At 41.0% G+C, this 19,350-nt stretch overlaps 1 protein-coding gene across 2 annotated transcripts in view; it reads right to left on the bottom strand.

The window, feature by feature from the left end:
- CAB39L (calcium binding protein 39 like) overlaps positions 1-18,186 on the bottom strand; it is a 46,880-nt gene extending 28,694 nt beyond the window's left edge. The window contains exons 1-3 of one of the 2 annotated variants that reach the window (XM_061457378.1): positions 17,950-18,186; positions 17,513-17,744; positions 8,736-8,878 (exon numbers count right to left, since the gene is read on the bottom strand). In XM_061457378.1, coding sequence (XP_061313362.1) covers positions 8,736-8,837 — 102 coding nt within the window. In that variant the 5' untranslated portion in view covers positions 8,838-8,878; positions 17,513-17,744; positions 17,950-18,186. Of the gene's footprint in view, positions 1-8,735; positions 8,879-17,512; positions 17,928-17,949 lie in introns of those variants that run through there. The other variant, XM_061457377.1, reaches the window with a different exon arrangement.
- Positions 18,187-19,350: the final 1,164 nt, after the last annotated feature.

Here is a 19,350-nt window from a genome sequence, read left to right on the forward strand (position 1 = left end):
AAAAAAAAACAGGGAGAGGAAAATACTAAACAAAGAATCCCGAACAGAACAGCTTATATATATTACATGCAAATGTCAAAAATGAGATATGCCGAACTTTGGACAGTTAATGTTGCAAACAGGAACAACAAAGCACAAGATGAAACGCAAGCTGATTCCCAGCACACAGATCAATTTAGTGTTTGCATTGCTGTCACTGCACAGATGTCAGGATCTTGACCTCCAAAAACAACTTAGGATGGAAAAGACCTTTAAGATCATCAAGTCCAAGTATTACCCCAGTTCTGCCAAGTCAACCATTAAACCATGTCACTAAGGGCCACATCTACATGGTCTTTGAACACTTCCAGGGACAATGATTCCACCACTTTCCTGGGCAGCCTTATTCATCCTTCCAGTGAAGAAACTTGCAGGTTTATAGCCTACAGGCATCTCAGTTCACAACACTCAAACTTGGGATGATCCAGTTCCACCACAGAACACTAAAATTCAGGGTGGGTATATGGCTAAGTCTCGAGTTACAAGGCTGATTTGCAATAGCTGTGTAAGGGCAGTAAAGGAGAGCACTACCTATACTGACCTGCACAGTGAAAGCAGTTTTATCAATACTGGCCATTTCTTCTCTGCTTTCACCCAACACAGGACTAACAAGTTAATTTGAACAAGAAGTAACTTTTTATCCACAAAGCATTGTTTATAGTGACCGGCAAGAGGTTTCTGGATCTATTTTGAAATAAAATGTTTTGTGTAAATGTTGAAACCTAATAATCCTTGGATTACTCTGCTAACCCTGCTAGACTAGACGATGTACAATAGACTTGGAGCTGGAAAACTGACAACATAGATAAGCCTATATAAGTTCTCCAAGTCAAATTATAAGGTTGTTCAACTTCCCCTTATAAAGTTGATTTTTTGTGAGCATCAATGTGTCTTTTCAAACCTACCAACAACAAGACCTGGAAACCTTGACTTAAGCATACTTTTCTCAAGCTTGTTTTCCTCATAGATTCAAGTCTTACAATTGTTGATTTAATGGGACCATAACACAAAGAAAGGATCTTATGAAGAGATCATTCCCTGAAATTCTATATGAAAAAAAACAACAAATCTTCCCTGAAAGACATCAGGACTCTCCTTTCTGTAGCTACCATGCATGTGAAGACCAGCCCATTTGGTTCCAAAGGTCCAGCCTTTAATATACAGAATGGGTAGCACTACTATGCCTACACTGGAATATTTCCATACTCCAGGGCTGAGCTTTCTTTCCCACAGTGTTAATACCAGGTTCTTCAGTTTAAATTGCTTTGCCAGACCTAGAAGGCAATTTTTGAATTTTATCTATTTTTTTTTGACTAATCTTTACAGGGGGGCCAAAGTGCATGACAACATTCTTAGGGCAGTAATTTAGCATTATTAAAGAATGCTAAATAATGGTTAATTTTTTTCTCTGTATTCCACAATTTCTTATTTTTTTTTCACAAAGGGATTATAAAGAAATCCTACAAGTCTTTTTTTCTGTTCTTCTAAAATCTTCCAGAGAGATTTTAAAGAGGAGCATGGAAGGCTAAAACAAAGATCTTACCTGTTTTTCATACAGAAAGCTGAATTTTTATTTCCATAATCACATGAGTTGGGACTTTCTATACTCAAAGGCTAAGTTGTTTTATTTGCAACACTGTTTGTGCATGATAAAGCAAAAAAAAAAAACAAAAAGCAGAGCTTTGGCTTCAGAAATCAAAACTTCATAAAGTCAGGCTTTTAAAAACAGAGATACTTTACCAACAGTCCTCAATTTCAGCAACTTAAATTTTTCAGCTATTTCAACTAGCTTAATAAAAATTACCTCTGTTGACCAACCCTGACCTTCCCCTCCTTAGCCACTTAGGGCAGTTTCATGTTTATCTTAAAAGGGTCATAGTAAGTGCTCACAGTCCATAACTGTTATGCTTGTCAGAGACAGATGGATCTCCAGTTATGCCATGTAGATGCATTGCATCTTTTTATGCCTCTCCAAAGAAGATTACAGAAACCGTAATGGGAAAAGTATCAGGCCTTGAATAATCAACAATCTAAGCTCCTACACCTGAACTGCAACTTTTCAAAGCTTTCAGTGGCTTGTCTCTATTTTACCTCTGTTTCACCAACAGGTTAGAGGTTTCACACACATGTACATACGTTACAGGTCAGAAGGGCTTATTCTTACTTCTACTCATCCAGGAACTTAATATAACATTTATGACCAACTATAACAGTGAAGAAAAAAGCAGACTGCATGAACTTTTTCCACCTTTCCAAACTCAGATACCAAATATACATAAGAAAAATACAGGATGTCTGACATCTGTCATCTGCATAGTGATCAAGAAATCCTCAACTGTTCATAAGAATATGGCAAATAGGATCATATAGCTTCTGTTTATGCACCTTGTATATTTCCAGGGCAAAAATCTCCTTCTAAGCTCTTGCTTACTTGCACAGCAGCAGAAAGTAACACACACAGATGCCTGCCAGTGTGATGTTAAATACTCCAATGCGTGATTCAGTGAACTGCCAGTATTCCATGCTATATATTACAACCAAAAGCAAAAAGCTCCTTGGTTTGGCTTTATCTTGCTTAAAAATATTCTGTGTGATTCAAACCAATTTTCCTCCTAAAAGAATAGTGCCAATACAACTCTCTCTACATGCAACTGTTAGGACTCCCTTTAAGAGCCGTTAGCAGAATGCAAATCCAACATCTATGTAGCTTCAGGGTCATCCCAACTGACTTATTCTTGGTAGAATTTCATGCTTAACAGATATACAGGAACAAATTGTGGACGTTTTGGGTCAGGAGGCATGAACTCTGCCATTTAGCAAAATAATAGAACTGAAGGAAGCTGGCAAAGACAATTTGGCCAAGCAAGCACAACAGGGAAACGCCTTTTAAAAAGACGTATAATTAAATTAATAAGACAGGTTTGCCCCACCTGAACATAAATTCCTTTCCCACTGTTAATCCTGTAATCCTGCACTTAACACAGGACTGGAGGTTGTAAAATCCTTAAAAATACTTATAAAAAAAGGCAACAGATGAGACTTTTAACTCTCAGCACCAGTACCTAATTGTATCTGGAGTTTCTCCCATCTCTAGAGCACTAACAGGCTTCAGCAGAACAGAGAAGCTGAAACATGAAATGCCCCACAAAACCTCACGACATGCAGAGCTGGAAGGAAGGCCAAGCCCTTCTTATCTCGTTCTCTCAGTTTCTGTGTGCAGCAATGAAGTTGAAGGCAATTTTACAACTGACTTTGGCAGCTGCAGAATCACATCCATGATTATCCATGTTCACAGTAGTCTTACAACCATTCTTCCATGAAAATGCACATCACATCCTCCGCACGCAACTCATCCTGCACCCTGGTCCCCAGTCATTTCATCAACACAGGAGCTAGCAAGGTGAACAGGAGCTGATAATGGCTTCATTATTGTGAGGTAAAAGGGCAGGATTTATTGACATAAAAATTTGTCTGGAAATCTTACAGTCTTTCAACTGTAGCCTTAATAAAGTGCTGCCTTCCTGACCCTTTTGAACAGCATCAAATTTGTTACAGTAGATAGAGATGAAACAAAAGACAGATTGCAGTGACCTACCTGAGCAAGCAGTCTTGTTAGATATATGCAAGTGAAAGAGGCAGAACCTAGACACTTCAGGTTATTTTACATCTAGCTTCACTACATTTCTGAACACTGACTAAAGGTGCTGCAGCCTACAGTTCTGCCTGCCAGGGAAAACAGTCAGCACAGTGCCCTAAACCAGCTCTAACTCACTTGGGTTCATCTTCTGCCACAAACCCAAGTCTTAGACCAGCTATGCTAGAAACTGTAAAACTTTCAGCCCACCTAGGCCAAGCACAAAGATCGGGCCAAGTTTCAATGGACTCCAGATCTGTTTGCTGTACTAAATTAAAAAGCCTGTGCCACTCTGCAGGCTTCTGCTGCAGGGCAGGTTCAGAAAATGTTACCAAACCTGTAGGAACTGCAGATGGCACTGAGTTACAGCTGCCGCACCCAAGGGTGTCTAGTTAGCAGTGAGAGTGATGTGTTTAAGGACACCCTTCGATGACATACTAGATGCCACCTGCAACGCATTGTGCAGACCAGATTTAGCAATGAACACAAGATGTGGAGAAGTCACGTTGTCACTCCCCTTTTCTCGTGACATGGGTCCGGCATCATTTCTATTAATGTGCTTTTTACAACATCCATTAACAAAGGACATGGCACCATATCAGTAATAAATGCAGTGGCATGGCCAGCACGTCACACACTGTCTGTTCTTCCTCAGGTTCAAGCAGATCTGTCTGCTTGATACCTGGATTTCTCCTCTCTTGCTCCCTATTTACGTGCATCCTCCAAACACTACCGGAGTTCATGGCAGAAAGAAGGAACAGAGTCTAAGCTCTGAAGGCTTCATCTCCTAGGTATTTAAATATGGCCCTGTTTTTCTAGTTCGTTCCAGAATGGGTATTTCTCATTAAATCCAAGCACATCTTGCTTCTGCATGACAGAGATTAACTTTTTATAGCATTTACAGAATTCTATAATAAAACGTAATTAATTGTTCTTCACCACATCAAGCCTGAACAGGATGACAGCAATTGTACGTGCTACAAGAACACCTTATATATTTCAAATGTTGGAAGGAATGAGGATGTCTGATAAAGAAGACAAGGCAGCTTTAGTCCACTTTTTCAGTTCTGTCTTATCCTACTTGATCTCCCAGATATTAGATTTGACAGTGCTGCAATATCTTCTTTAAAATAGATGTCATTAAAAAAAAAAAAAAATTAAAACCACGATATTAGGAAGAGCACTTCAGAGGAAAGGATCCATGTGTGGTGGCACTTCTCAACCTGAGCTCTATGAACCATCAGAATGTAGCTGAGAAAATGTCAAAGCTTTAGGTACACATATATCCATGCAAGCAAACAAAAAAAAAAACCCATAAAATGAAAGAACCAAACATTCAAATTTAGCCTATTTTTCAGCTGAGAGTTTTAAAAAAGCATTGTGGCAACACTACATGCATTCATAGTTAAAAAAAAGATACATGGAGGAACTGAGTTAAATTCAATCCTTATCTAAGAAGATAGATGCTAGTCCAGTCAACAGAGCTCAGTCAAAATCTGAATGGGTCCTATTCAATAACAAAAAGTATCATTAAGAAAGGGTGCAAACGTCTGTATATGATGTGTGCACATGGCAAGGAGTCTCAGAAAATATGCAGGATTGCCTTTACACTTAAAAATGGCTTCTCTGCATCCTATTTACCAAGTTGTGTCCCTCCCCCTTCTCCCATTGCTCATAGAGCCTTAACTGATCTGCTGTAAAGCTCCTTCTACCTGCATACTGCATAACTTGCTAGGAATGATCATTTTAAATAACATATTATTTAAAAACAGCCCCTCCAAGGCACAGATGGTTCCTGCTGAAAGTCCCACAAAGTTCTGCTAGAAGCATCAAACCCCTCCCTGTCCAACCTTGCGCCTCCGCAGCTGCCCAGAGCATTTTCACCTCAAACTTAGAATTTCTCAGCTGGGAAAGGAAATGAGGAGGTTCTTCACCAGCCCTGCAGTTAATTCAGGCTTTGCCACACTTCTCTGCCAATTCTGGCTGTATTAGCAACTTTTAGCTCTCTCAGCCCACATACCACATTGGCTGTACTACAATAACAGCTCAATTGTCACAGGATAAATCTTCCTGTTTAAGTACCCGAGGCAAGTCCTTGTTGGAAGCTATTCTGCACAGAAGCAGAATCAGGAATGCTCCTAGAAGTCCTGGGAACCTTGGGTTTATGGTCAGGCACAACAGTAACCCTCCAGTTCCCGCAGCAGACAAAAAGCCAAAAACCCTAAAACTTGGAGAGCCCCGATTCCCAGACTTCTGCATTCGCAGGCCCACAGGGTCCAAAACAAGCCCTGGGATATCCAGGGTCTCTGGCTCTTGCAGGGAGCCAGACTTCTGGGCCCTTTTATGAAAATCTGACACATTTCCTCTCCCTCTGGAAATCAAACCGGAGGTAAATTTTAGAACCTTGCCAGGTTTTGAAGAGCACAGAGTACAGCACTGTGCTTTGTTTTGCTTTGCTTTTGTTTCACTTAAATTTCTCTAGTCATACTCATGAAAAGACGTTATTCATCAGTTTTACTAAGTAAGGTTTGAAAATCTGTGTGCCATTGAAAGTCTCCTCCTTGCCTTTTCTTCTCAAAACACAAACAACCCTTAAAAATGGTTTTACTAAGCTAACAAAACTGTATGGATAGTAAGAGATGCGATGGGGCGATTGTTTTTTGCAAGAGTTATTTTTCCTGCCATTTTTAAAGTTTATTGTTGCCACTGCACCTAAGCTGCTTCTTACCATTCACTTCCCTAAACTCAAGAGAATGAATACATCTATTTTCTTTAATAGGTATTTCCGGACAGGCTCAGTGCAACACTTTCAATGAAAGGTAGCATTGCTGAGGACTCTAACATCTTCCCTTCTGTGTGCTTTCTCTACATTGCAAAGCAAAGTCCCAGGTCAACAAGTCACATAAAGCGTATCTGTGAATACCATCATAGAACAGGCTGATTTCTTTTTCTGCCTTGCTGCTGAAGCAACTGACTTGTCCCCCGCTCCCTCCTTTCCCCTTGTCAGGAGCAGCCTCCATCCCATACTGATAAAGTATGGCAGAAAATACTGAAAACTAACCCCCTCTTGTAAAATAAGTGTCATCATTAAATTCATGAGCTGTTTCCATCCCTAATAGGGATGCCAGGGGAATGCTTCCATCTCTTTTGCTTTGTGAGGAAAACACACACCAGCTGTTCTGACTTTTATGAAAAATTCACATTGAGTTCTTGATTTTCTAAGTCTGAATTTCTCCTCTTTTGTCACTGACACCCAAATAAACAAACCAGCTGAAAGCTAAAAATCCTCCAAACCACAACTAAGAGGAGTCATGCTGCAGAGCAAATAGAAAAGAAACCCTAGTCTAAAGCTTCTGCTTTGAATGTCTTCTTTAATCAGGCTTCGAAAGATGAATTCTGCAGAGGAGAGAAGTTTCTGTTGGTTTATTTAGTTACTTATTTTAAGTTTTAGTTCAGAGTCAAATTCCCTCAGTGCTTTCAGTTAACTGAAGATATTTCAGCATGATACATCAAATACCAGAGGGCTCCCTGAAATCCGTGTGACTGATCTTACATAATTAACACACACTGAGCTATTTGCTTTGAACCAAAAAGTTTCAAGAGGATTTCACTCATAGTGTGAAGGACTCCATGCCTACCTTTTGGGTTGGGCTTGTTTTAATACTGCCTCATTCACAAGGTGGGGGAAGCACAACATGCACACACAAACAGCAGCTGCACAAAAACAGTGTTAATGTCACTTAGCTTAGCAGCTATTTCTGTTTCCACTGACATTCAGTTTTAACCTAAAATTAGTTTGTTGTTAATTAAAATCATATAATTCTGCTACAGTAATACTACAGAAGGCTGGAGTCTCAGATGCCAGGAAAAAAAAAAAATTATTTGCTCCTAACTGGGAGCATTTTGTACGCTGGGGTGCATCTTCTCAACTGGTTACTGGAAAAGTGGCTAAAGTTACTCAAGTCTGTGTCACAGACTTGGAGGAGAGCAATATTATCAGCAGAAACTTAGCACTGCGATTAGAACATGAACAGTACAGCTCATAGAATCACAGAATGGTTTGGGTTGGAAAGGACCTTAATACCATCTAGTTCCAACCCCTATACCATGGGCAGGGACACCTCATGCTAGACCAGGCTGCTCAAAACCCTGTCCAACCTGGCCTTGAACACTGCCAGGGGTGGGACATCCTCAAAGTCCTCTGGCAACCTGCTCCAGTTCCCCACCACCACCCTCACAGTAAAGAATTGCTATCTAATTTAAATCTCCCCTCTATCAGTTTAAAGCCATCACCCCTTGCCCTACGCCTACAGTCCCTGATGAAGAGTCCCTCTCCAGCATCCTTGCAGGCACTCTTCCAATTCTGGAAGGCTGCTCTGAGGTCTCTTCTCCAGGCTGAACAGCACCAATTTTCTTAGCCTATCTTTGCATGGGAGGCGCTCCAGCTCCCTTATTATCCTCATGGCTTTCATCTGGACTTGCTCCAACAGTTCCACATTCTTCTTCTGTTGGGGACACCCAAAAATATACACAGTACTCCAAGTAGGGTCTCATGAGAGCAGAGTAGAGGGCAGAATCACCTTCTCTGACCTGCTGATCACACTGGTCATTTAGGAAGCACTAGCACCCAGAAGGTTGGAAAGTATTGACAGAGTGAGATCTCTTTTATATATACCTGAATACATACAGGTTTGCCATTTTATGCAAACAGGGTTCATTGGTAGTGTGTACTTACACATTAACTGGCAGCCTCATTTGGTATCCTAAGAAAACAATTAACAGTATTGTAGTTTTCAAATAGCCTTCCAAGCTGTTTCATTAGATGCAGTACTGTTTGAAGTAGATCACCCTTCGTTCTGGCTAAGGCTCCTGGATCTCAAGATTTTCTGTCTGACCCCATATCTGGTGTACTTTACTTATGCAAAAGCCCCCTGATTTCAGCAGAACCATTCAAACACAAAACTATTCATGTGCAAGTGCTTGCAGAATCAGGGCAGTGAGCGAACACAATTTTATCACTAGCATAACAACCTTACTGGTCTTCAACAACATTATTTCATACCTTGTCTGCCTTTTTTTCTTGTTTTTCCAATATGGCCATGTTTTCTTTCAGAATTTTCACAATCTCGGCAGGATTTTTGTGCGATTTACTAAACAAAGGCATGTTTTTTCTTCACCTGGATTTCTTCCTTCAGAAGAGTTCTGCTTTAAATCAAACAAGAAACAAGAATAGCTTTTAAAGTTTATATGAAAATGAAATAAAAAACACAAAAACATAGTGAACAAGAAAAGCTTATGCCTCAGGCACTATTTTGCTTCAGCTTCTCAGTAGAGGAGTAAAATTCCTCATGTACAGTTACTGCAAGTTCATCCAGGATTCACAAGCCACCATTATCAAGTGGAAATCTACTACTCAGCACCAGTGCAGGAGCTGAATGTTTCCTGAAACTGCTCATCTGCAGGTCAGCACCCCAGTGAGTCTATGCCTATGTCCAACATTTTTTGGACACTGAGTATCTGGCAGGCTCCACTAGATTTCTGATAGAGGTTTCTGCTAAACTTCACCAGCTTCCACATGATGCAGGTAACACCAGCATATCAAAAGCATCCTCTGTTTAGGGCACCACAAGATAAGGTCCCAGCTTCTCCACCACTGCTCCTTCTTCAGCTGCTTTTCTTTTTCAGCCTAAAGCTTCTCAAGAGGAAGCAGTTTAAGCTATCCCCTAAGCCCGACAGACTTCAAGAATCTGTGGGTCAGATCTCACTTGTGTAAAACAGTGCCTGAATTAAATGAAGAACAATGAATCAGGCCCAAATACAGACACAAATGTTTTTGTGACATTTAAATGAAAGATTAAGCATTTTAATGAAAACAGTTCTGTTTGTTTAGTTTAAAACATTCTTCCTCTTTATGTCTGGAAAGGCAAATACCACATCACTGTATTTATACACAAAAAAAACCAAATAGCTTAGTTGCTGATTCTACAGAGCATAAAGTTGTGAATTCTCAAGGGTTTTGCTCAGGGTCCAATACAAAAATATGCTGAAGTCAATGGACAGACTACAGATGGGAATATGCTCTGGTTAAGGCGGCTTCCAGGGAGCACAGCACCATTTTGGCTGCACTCTAGTTTGTACAGTAACAAAGAAGGGATGGGAAAAAACCTTTATCCCTTTCCACAACAAAAGACAACCATCACCATCTCTCCACACACACATTTGCAAGCTTAGTTGTGCATATATACACAAACCACTTAAATCTCCTTATACTTCTTCAACTTTTACAATTAAATAATAAATAAAAAAAAATTAAAAAAAAGAGCTTTATACAGGAGCTTTTAAAGGCAAGTATTAAATGAGCACAATACACACAGTATAAAGAAGAAAACCCAGTGGTCCCAAAAATCCCAATCCTTTCATGCTTTGTTTTTACTATTGACACACTACAGAGTCCATCAGGCAGTATGGCCTCATTTACGCCATACATCCATGCGTTACTAATTCCCAAATGTTCTATGGAATTAATAAATACCCAGATTAGATATACCGTCTATTACAACTATAAAGAGCAGCCATATAAACCAATCAAGTACAAAATTCAAACCATAGATGAGTACTTTAAAAAAACAAAAAAAATCCATACAGTCTGATCTAACATCTTATTAAAAACACTTAAAAATATTTTTGCAGATCATCTTCGTAAGAACAATTTCTATGACATACAGGAAATATTTTTCAATGTCTTATTTAAACTAGAAGTTCCTTTATAGCATCCAGAGCAGGGGAATTTGTATATAGCTTCTCATTTGTTGCTAGGTCAGTTTTACAGGAATATGTTCATGCTCACTGTCTGAAAGCTCATGGCTTTCAAATTTCCATTTTCAAACTCCTCACAGTTCAGTTCAAACTCATTTTTATTCCTGCAGTTTTGGCTATGTAACTTTCACTCCTTGGCTCCTGTGGAATCTTGCTCCCATGGAGCTCACAACTGCAAGCTTTGGCAGTACCATCCAGCTAGCAACAGAGCAGAGTCACACCTCAACCTGACAATGTGCAAGACTGAAGACTGGGTATACTAACAACTAACTCCTTTGGCCATGTTCAGCTACATACAACCACTGGAAAAGACTGGGATGCCAGTATTATAAAAGAAATTCATTTCAACGCTGTTAGGAAGCATGAAGCATTCCCTAATCCCACACATGCTGCTAGTTAGAAGATTAACAATACACAACACACTTTAGGAAGAAACTGATCCTCCATGATTTTATTATCTGTGAAGAAATGTCATGAGGATGTGAAGATGGAAGAGAGTCAGAGAGCAGGAGCTGAACAGGCATGTTGCATTTCAGAAAAAGAAGTATTTCTAACTTCCCCTTTTAGAAGTCTCAGACAAGAAAAAATAAAGAGGGAGACAGTTTGATTTTTAAATTGAAGTACACATGAGCTAAAGGTTCTGAGATTTTAAAAAAATGAAGTCCACATTTCTAACTGAAATGCTGACTTTAAATTATAAACACATTTTCCTCCCCAAAGTAAATTCTGTAGCTGTCTAAAGTATGGTGTCTATAGTTAAATAGTCACAAATTTTGCTATAAAACTCCAACAGGCAGGCCAGCACTTTTCCACTGATAGCTCCCATCCCACCACCAAGTCACCACAGCACTGCTCAGTGCTAAAATACCATTTCTCTTCTCTTCATAATCTACCAGTGTCCTAATCAGAACAGCAAAATCAACAATAATAGGGCAGGAAGGGACTCAAGAGACTGTTTAGGTCATCCCTGCACTGAAGAGAGCCAAGTCTCTGTTTCACTTCATTTATCAGTCTTACATACAAAGCGAAGCATCCGCTGTATGCAAGTGGAGTGACACAGGAAAAAGGGGAAGAGCCCCAGATGTACATCCAAGAATGTTTTTGGATTTACCCCTTTTCTGGACACAGTTTTAACCCATCAACATGTGGCTAAAGATGATGCATCACTTCAGAAAATACATACTGGCAGCTGCAGGTTACAGTCCCTTTTGCTTCAGGAATCTAGGGGGACATGTGCTATTCATAATTACAGGTAGATGCAAATGGAAGTAAAGTCACTTTGCTGACATTTGGGAGCTCTACTCCACAGTCTTGTGGCTGGTTGTCCTATGAGGCACATGGCAAAACAAGAACTCCTCTCCTCCCGCTTTGCTTCTCATGACTGCATTCTTTACCAAAGAAGCACAAGGTCTTGCTAAAGTTCTTACCACAGCTGGGCATTTCTGCCCCATCCTCCTCCTTGTATTAGTCTCTGCTCTCTAAGCTTTACTTGGAAGGTCTTCTCTTTGGTAGAGGCACTAATTTGGTTTAAATTCCCTATTCCTTTCATCGCTTATTTTCAGTCCACTTTTTGGAACTCCATGTTTCCCAAGTGTCTAGTTCTCTGTCAAGGTTGCCTGAAATTGGCCAGGAAGTTCAAAAGTTAACATGGAAAGAAAAGTACGATGAGAGACAGACAGTTTGACCACATAAGCTTTGTTTTCTCAAGAAATCAGTCTAAAAATAACTGAAACACAAAGATGAGAGATGAGTGAAAAGAATGTAACGCAGGCTTACCAAAGGTAGCTCGCACTACAGTCCCTTATGAATATATTTTTAGACAGAGAAAACACAGTAGAACCCATGCATGTAACATGGAAATACACCAAATTAAATATAGTAGAAAATAAACTGGTTGAAGGAAAATTATCATGTTACAGGAAACTGATTGTCTGAGAAGGTAAGAGCAATTTGAGGACAGGATTGTATTTAGAAAGGCACAAGAATGAAGAACCTACCCCAAAATTGTGGTGACTCAAAACAGGAAGATATTATCAACACAGAAGAGGACCAGAATATCATTACCTGAGACACTGGATTGCCTCAAGGACTGAGATAATAAAAATAGGATTAAAAAATAAGAGTAGAATGTACTAGATAATGCTGAATAGCAGAAGGGCTGGAGAGTTTGCAGATGCCCCATCCCTAGAAACATTCAAGGTCAGGTTGGACAGACCTCTGAGCAACCTGATCCGGTTAAAGACATCCTTGCCCCTGGCAGAGGGTTGGACAAGATGACCTTTAAAGGTCCCTTCCAACCCATTCTATGACTCTGTGCGTATCTGCTTCAAGATGAGGACTTACTATGAGAAATGACAGACACCTGGTGATTACACCCAGATTTTACACACAGGAGAAAGACACATACTAGTCTGTGATGAATTAAGAAAGTAATTGCCAGTAAAAACACAAAGGCATTCATCTCTTTGTACAAAGTCCTGATGAAACTTCATACGGAAAATTGCACGCAACCCTGAACACCCACAATCAAGTAAAATCAACAGAGATTAGAGAGGGTGCAGACAAGGACCCTAGACTGGCCAAAAAAACAGGAAGACCAGCATGTCTAAGAGGCTAAAAGTGCTCACCTTAATAAGCTTAGAATAAAAATACAGGGAAGTCAAAGAAGTTATTTCACCTCAAATAACAATAACACTTTATTTAGGCAGAAGCAAAAGGCTATAAACTGCTGATGAATAAACTTAGGCTGAAAATGTAAATGCTTCCAACCACTGGAGCTTTGAGATTTTGAAATCACCAACTCTACCAGGCACACTACAGAGCATCTGTTCATAAGTTTTTGACACTGCCATCTGGCAGTGAGGAACAGGGCTGAATGAGCCCCTTTCTTTCCTACTTTCTAGGAAAATTTTTTTCATTTAATGGTTATTCAGTGTGTGTTTTTATAACATCAAAAAACGCATTGTGGACACTCCTGAATTTGTAACGGATACCAGCCAACTTCTGAAACGTTTAGTTGTGATGATGTTCTTTTACTGGTGCTTTTGTGAGGAGCTTATGAGACCAAGGAAGGAAACAGCTGTAGATGTACCATACCAGGGAGACTCTCCTGGCCTCAGAGGTTTTTTCTCCTGGTCATGGGGAAAAGGCCCTGGCAACACTGTAGGAGGAATGATGGTTTCCAAAGCCTGCTGTTGCCATCAGTATGAACAGTATGTTTCAGCCATCAGACCTGGAGTGTCCAGCATATTTTATAAGCCCTACTTTTACAACGCCATGTTTGTTTGGGTGAAAAAAAAAAATGGCACTGGCTTTATTCTAGGTTACAGAAACACAAAAAAAACACCACTTTATAAATGTTTGGTTGTTTCTGTGTGCCAGAAAAAAAAGGAAAATAATCTCACAGACTAAAGCAGAAAGTTGAATCCAGAGGTGGACAAGATTTACAAGACATGAGTTTTAGTGTATTCAGTAAACTGTCAAAGGTAACCTAACATTCCTTCATAGTCAGGGCATGCTTTCCCTCAAAGGTCTCCAACTCTGCAAACATTTAACTGAGAGTAAATCACATTTCCAAAAAAAAAAACCAAAAACCCATATACCTGCTGTTACCCTGCTGTCCGCAAAGGGAGAAGCTGAAGCACAGAAAGATTAGAAGACACACCCAAGGCCACATTAAAAAATGACAAATCAGTTGCTGTGTCAGGAATGAAACCTAGATCATCTGACACCAAAACCTGTGCTTCATCAGTTTTCAAAATAACTCTTCTGCCAGTTGATCTGTTCATAAAGGGAAAGCATTAAAAACAAAAAACAACAGTGTAACTTGAGCTCTTTAATGCAACTATAAAGTACAGTAAGAGATCTAGCTCTGCTTATAGACATCCTCCCCAGCGTCTTTGCTTTTGATCTCATACTTCCCCAAAAGATTACAGTGCAACTGAGCTAGTAAGCATCATGAAGGAAAAATGCAGACAGCAACATCACTTTACTCACCAGCCCATCCCACTACAAAGTGACTCAGTTAAGCAGCTCAGTAACAACTGCTTCCTGCTGCCCACGAAGGCAAGAATGGGAGAGCATGTGAGCCCATCCATGCACTCTCCGCAGACGTTCCTCTGGACAAGCATTTGGTCTTCAAAAATGAATAAGCAAAAAAATTTCCTTCCCGTCACCTATCAGACATCTGTCTTGTCTGAGCTCCCAACCTTCAGTGACTTACTGATCAGAATCAAAACAATAACTCGGATTGGGTGAGAGCTTCTTGAATGGAAAAAGAGACTTTAATTTCCCATTCACCCCAATCTACCCAAGACCCATATATTTGAATTAGCACACTTTCTCCATAATTTTGCCTGATTCAGCTTCTACATAATAGAAGAGACACTTTATTCCCTCCTCATTTCTTAATCCTGCTATATTTGGGGAAGTTGTTGCAATCACAGATCACAAACTCAAACCAGGGTATGGAAGCTCCCATGTGTGCTGATCACCTGGAGAAGCTCAATCCATCCTCTCCCATGCAGTCCCCTCATACAACCCATGCTTCATCTGATATGCAAAAAGAATCAGGGCTACACAACAAATAACTTCTCTGCAAATCCTCAACAAATTGCAGATTTGGAAGGCACATTGCAAATAAGACACAAGATTAACAGAAGAAAGGGCAATTTTATGGTTAAGGGGAATGAATGCCATCTCTGCCTGGCAACAAGATTATTTCAAAAGGTCAAGAATTTACTCATCATAAGCCTTGCTGTTGGCTACTTGTTGCATTACCTGGAATGAAGGTAGATATTGGCTGAAACTTCACCTGAACACATAAAACATTGCAGCAATGCCTGCCATTACCACAAATGTCTTTTTTTTACCAGATGGCAAGCATCCCGAAGATCAGACGTGAAAAATATGTAGAAAGCTCTGCCCTTAATCTGATCACATCTACAGAATGAGAATACCCGTATCAATGGTTCAATACCATCATGAAACTGAAGGCATTCATAGTGATGCTCCACTCAAATGCTGTGGCGGAGGCACTCAAAGAAATTAATAATTTTATTTTTAATTGAGTGTTTGAATGACCATTCAATAAAAAAACCTTTGCCTTTCAGCAAACACAGGGGTAGAATGAAACACTGAACAGCAATCTGGCACAGAGGCAACAGTCTGATAAAGGCTGTGTTCTGTGATGGTGACATCCTGCTCCTTATCTACTCACATCCCCACAGCCTCTGTTAGAGTGGTACAGGAGTTTGCAGGGCCACGTGGGGCCTGGTGGGGAAAAAAAGATGACAAGGGTTTCCAGTCCAGTTCTCCCCACAGTCTTACAAAGAGCTGGGCCAACACAAGAGAGTCAGAAGAGGACTGAAGGAAGGTAGAGGGACAGGGCTCCTGGAGCTGCTGCTACTGTTCAGGCATTCATCAGCCAAACCCAGAATGAGAAGACGGTGATGATGAGAAAAGGGGTGTAAATCTGTGATGATACAAACATAAAGAAAGTATCCCAAGTGGGGTACAGAGATAATCCACTCTGTATCTGTACACTGGTACAGATAAATGACAAAGTTAGGAACTCTTTGAGTGTTTGATTTTGATGCCTAGTGTTCTTTTATTGCAGCAAGTCCTGTGCTACCACATCTATTATTATACAATATTTATTACAAAACAGCATTTGCACACTGCAATGCCAGGCGGCATTCATACTCTAAACCCTTGCAGAAGTGGCATTCTGTGGCACCATACTCACACCAGAATTAATCATCTCTAGCACAGGTTTACACAAGCTCTCCCACTTATGCTAATGAAGAAGCTAGAAGGAGTAAATTAATACTTTATGTTGAATAAAACTGTAAATGTAAGAAACCAGTGGCTTTACACCACCAAGTTTGCAGGATTCAAGAGTCAAGAATATTTGGGATTCCTATTTCCATTTGTCACCATGGAGGTCTTTCAAACCTAAGATTAAGAATTAAATTCCATGCCTAAGTGTAGTCCATAGCAAAACTCCCACAACCTCAGTCATGCAGAAAGAGGTCTCTTAACTAATGTCTATGAAGTACACACAGTTCTAACAGAACAGCACTTAACAGCTTTTCATTTACTTAAGTAAAAGGGAAAACAAGTTAAATTTCCATTTCTAGTAGTAACAATAACAGTAGAAATAATGGAAACTGGTAATATAATTTAAATAACATAATCAGCAGCCAAGAGTGAATAGGACTTCCTCTAAACCCATCAGGAGGAACGTGAATACTGGTTTTGCTTTTTGTTGGGTATTACTGAAAGTTACTTCTCTACACAGCATTACTTGACCATGTTCTCAGCAAGCCTGCTGTGTTACTTTCAGTAGCTTCATAGCACGTTAGCATCATTTTCTATAGCAATAATTTCACTTTACTACTAATATTAGCCCAAGAAAGAGTATTTGCTCAGAAAAAAAAACCCTTCCTTTAAGGTCACTTAAAGCTCTGCCTGATAATAACTTTGCGAATCGCCCATTGCACAAAATTCGCATTTCAGGTTGACAAGACCTAATGCCTGTAAGATGGTTAATTTACATACGCCGTTTCTTGTAAGAGCTCACACACACGTTCATCTTCATCTCTAACTGCTTCCCACTGTCTTATGCAAGTGGCCACGCTCTCATTCCTCTGCATCTCAAGAGCCAGTCTGCAGCTGCAGGCAACCAGCAGAGAGGAGCAGGAGAAATGATATATTGCAGATATTTTATTTTTGGAAACTGCACTGTAAATAAAGCCATTTCCAGAGATATTCCATGGACACAGAGTGCTTGGTCGCGGAGCCAGCGCCTTATGTAACAGGAGGAGCATTGTTTAGGGTTGCCTGCTTTAAAAAGCCACTCCTGGTAACACAGTTTACAAAGCTATAAAAAGCTAACAGCGTGACTATCGAGAACCAGCAGGCAAGAGGCTTGTTACGAAAAGGTTGGTGCTAACTGGAAAAAGAAAAGTTTTATTAAATCCCTTAACTTTCTGTCACTCAGAGGACACAATCTCATCCGACACTTACCGTGTGAGGGAAGGTGGGGGCTTCTAGGCAGCCCTGTGCAGCCCCATGGCCAGGTGCTGAAGACAGCTCTACCACCTCTCCGCAATCCACGCCGCCGGCAGCCGCTTTCAGTTATCTCCCATTTAATTTCTCTTTATTCCCCCACGCTGATTACCAACACGTGGCAGAGACAAGGGATCCCGCTCCTCAGCCTCCCGCTCCTCTTCTGCCAAGCGGCCGTCAGCCTCTGGAAAAGTGTGAGCAGAAAGGATCGCTTGAACATGCACAGGCGCTCAGAAGCAGCTGTAAATTTCCACTCCCCGCTGCCTGCGGCCGGAGTCCCGGCCTCGCTCCGGCTCCTCGCCGTTCCTGCTCCAACTAGCTCCGTGGCTGGGTGTGCATTTTCCCCCACTGCCCTCCCCGCTTCTCACTCCCTCACTCGTCTTGCTTACAGGCTCGCACACTCCCCAACCTCCACGTCAGAGGAACGCATGGAACAGCAAAGGAAGACGCGACTGTTCTGCTGAGAGATTTCCCCAGTGTTAAGGGAGGAGATGCGATGATTTCGCATCACTTCTGTAAGTTTCCATTCCCCTCCGAAGTCCGTCGGTACAGGGAAGGCATCGCTGACGGGTCCTCGCACCATCACGTGGCGGAGGCTGCTGGAATTAAATTATTCACCTTGCCGTCCTGCTGAAAATGCAAATAAGGGAGCCCAGCGGAGGGTTGTTGTTACAAGATAATAATAAAATCAACATGCTCATGCACCACATCTTCCCCTGGAGTCCTGCCCAGAGAAGCTCAAGTTAAGCTGCCTGACTATATATTGTAACATAAAGATCCATACACTTTACCACGATAATACTGGAGGGGCACAGATAAATTTACAGGATACTCTAAGCAAAATTTAAATCCCACTGAAGAAAAACATTAGCCTAAAGTATGTCTTTAAAGGGTATTGTATTGGGGGTTGGGGGGGGAATCATACAATTAAGAGTATTCTGAAACCAAGCACACAAATACAGCAGAATGCAATTAAAGGAATTTTTAATGCTTCACTTTTCTCTCTTGGCAACTACTGCTCAGCAAATGCCATATATTCCCAAAGGAGTGGCAAGTGCCTTCTACTCCCCTCCAGCTGTCTAAGAGGCACTGAGAGCAGGGAAAGGAGGATGCTTTACCAGTTACCGTGGGTACTGGTGACGGGATTTAAATCCCATCCTCATGGGATCTCGGCTGAGCCCCAGAAGGAATGAGAGCCCAGCATGTATTTCTGCTGAGCTCACCAGTTTGAGGAGTGATTTCACCTCTCATCCCTGCTTCTTCAGGGCAAATCCCAGTCAGAGTCCTACATTATTAAAAAGAATTCTGCATGCTACATTTGCCTGAGGAGCTCATCTCAGCCCCCGACGCATAGCAGCACTATAGTTGCATCATATCTTGATTTAGGGCTCACCTGCAGCAGCTACTCACAGCCCTTCATTACAAGCAACCAAAAAAAGCATGAGAAACCTTATTTCTGAGAAATACTGACAAAACAGCCACCTTTTAAAGGGCTATCATCCTTTGCTAGTGATCCCAGCAATTAAGGAAAACAGGAGTATCCAAAATCCTCATTCTGAAGGTACAAGAATCAACAATTTGCCCAACCCTCCTGGTCTCAGAGGCAGAAGTCCCTGCTCCCTCAACCTCCCTGCATCTGCTCCTGCGTTTGCACAGGAGGTGCCAAGCCAACTTCAGATTAGCAGATTTGTGCTCTTGACTTATCTGTGAAGCACACCACCATTTGTGCTTATGCTTTACCTCACATCATCAAGATACTTCAGCCCTGTGTTTTTGGACTGCCCTCAGCA

The sequence above is a fragment of the Pezoporus flaviventris genome, unplaced genomic scaffold (assembly GCF_033815535.1).
Source record: "Pezoporus flaviventris isolate CSIRO_AGI_PZ_B2104156 unplaced genomic scaffold, CSIRO_AGI_Pfla_v1 ptg000025l, whole genome shotgun sequence".
Lineage (NCBI taxonomy): Eukaryota > Metazoa > Chordata > Aves > Psittaciformes > Psittacidae > Pezoporus > Pezoporus flaviventris.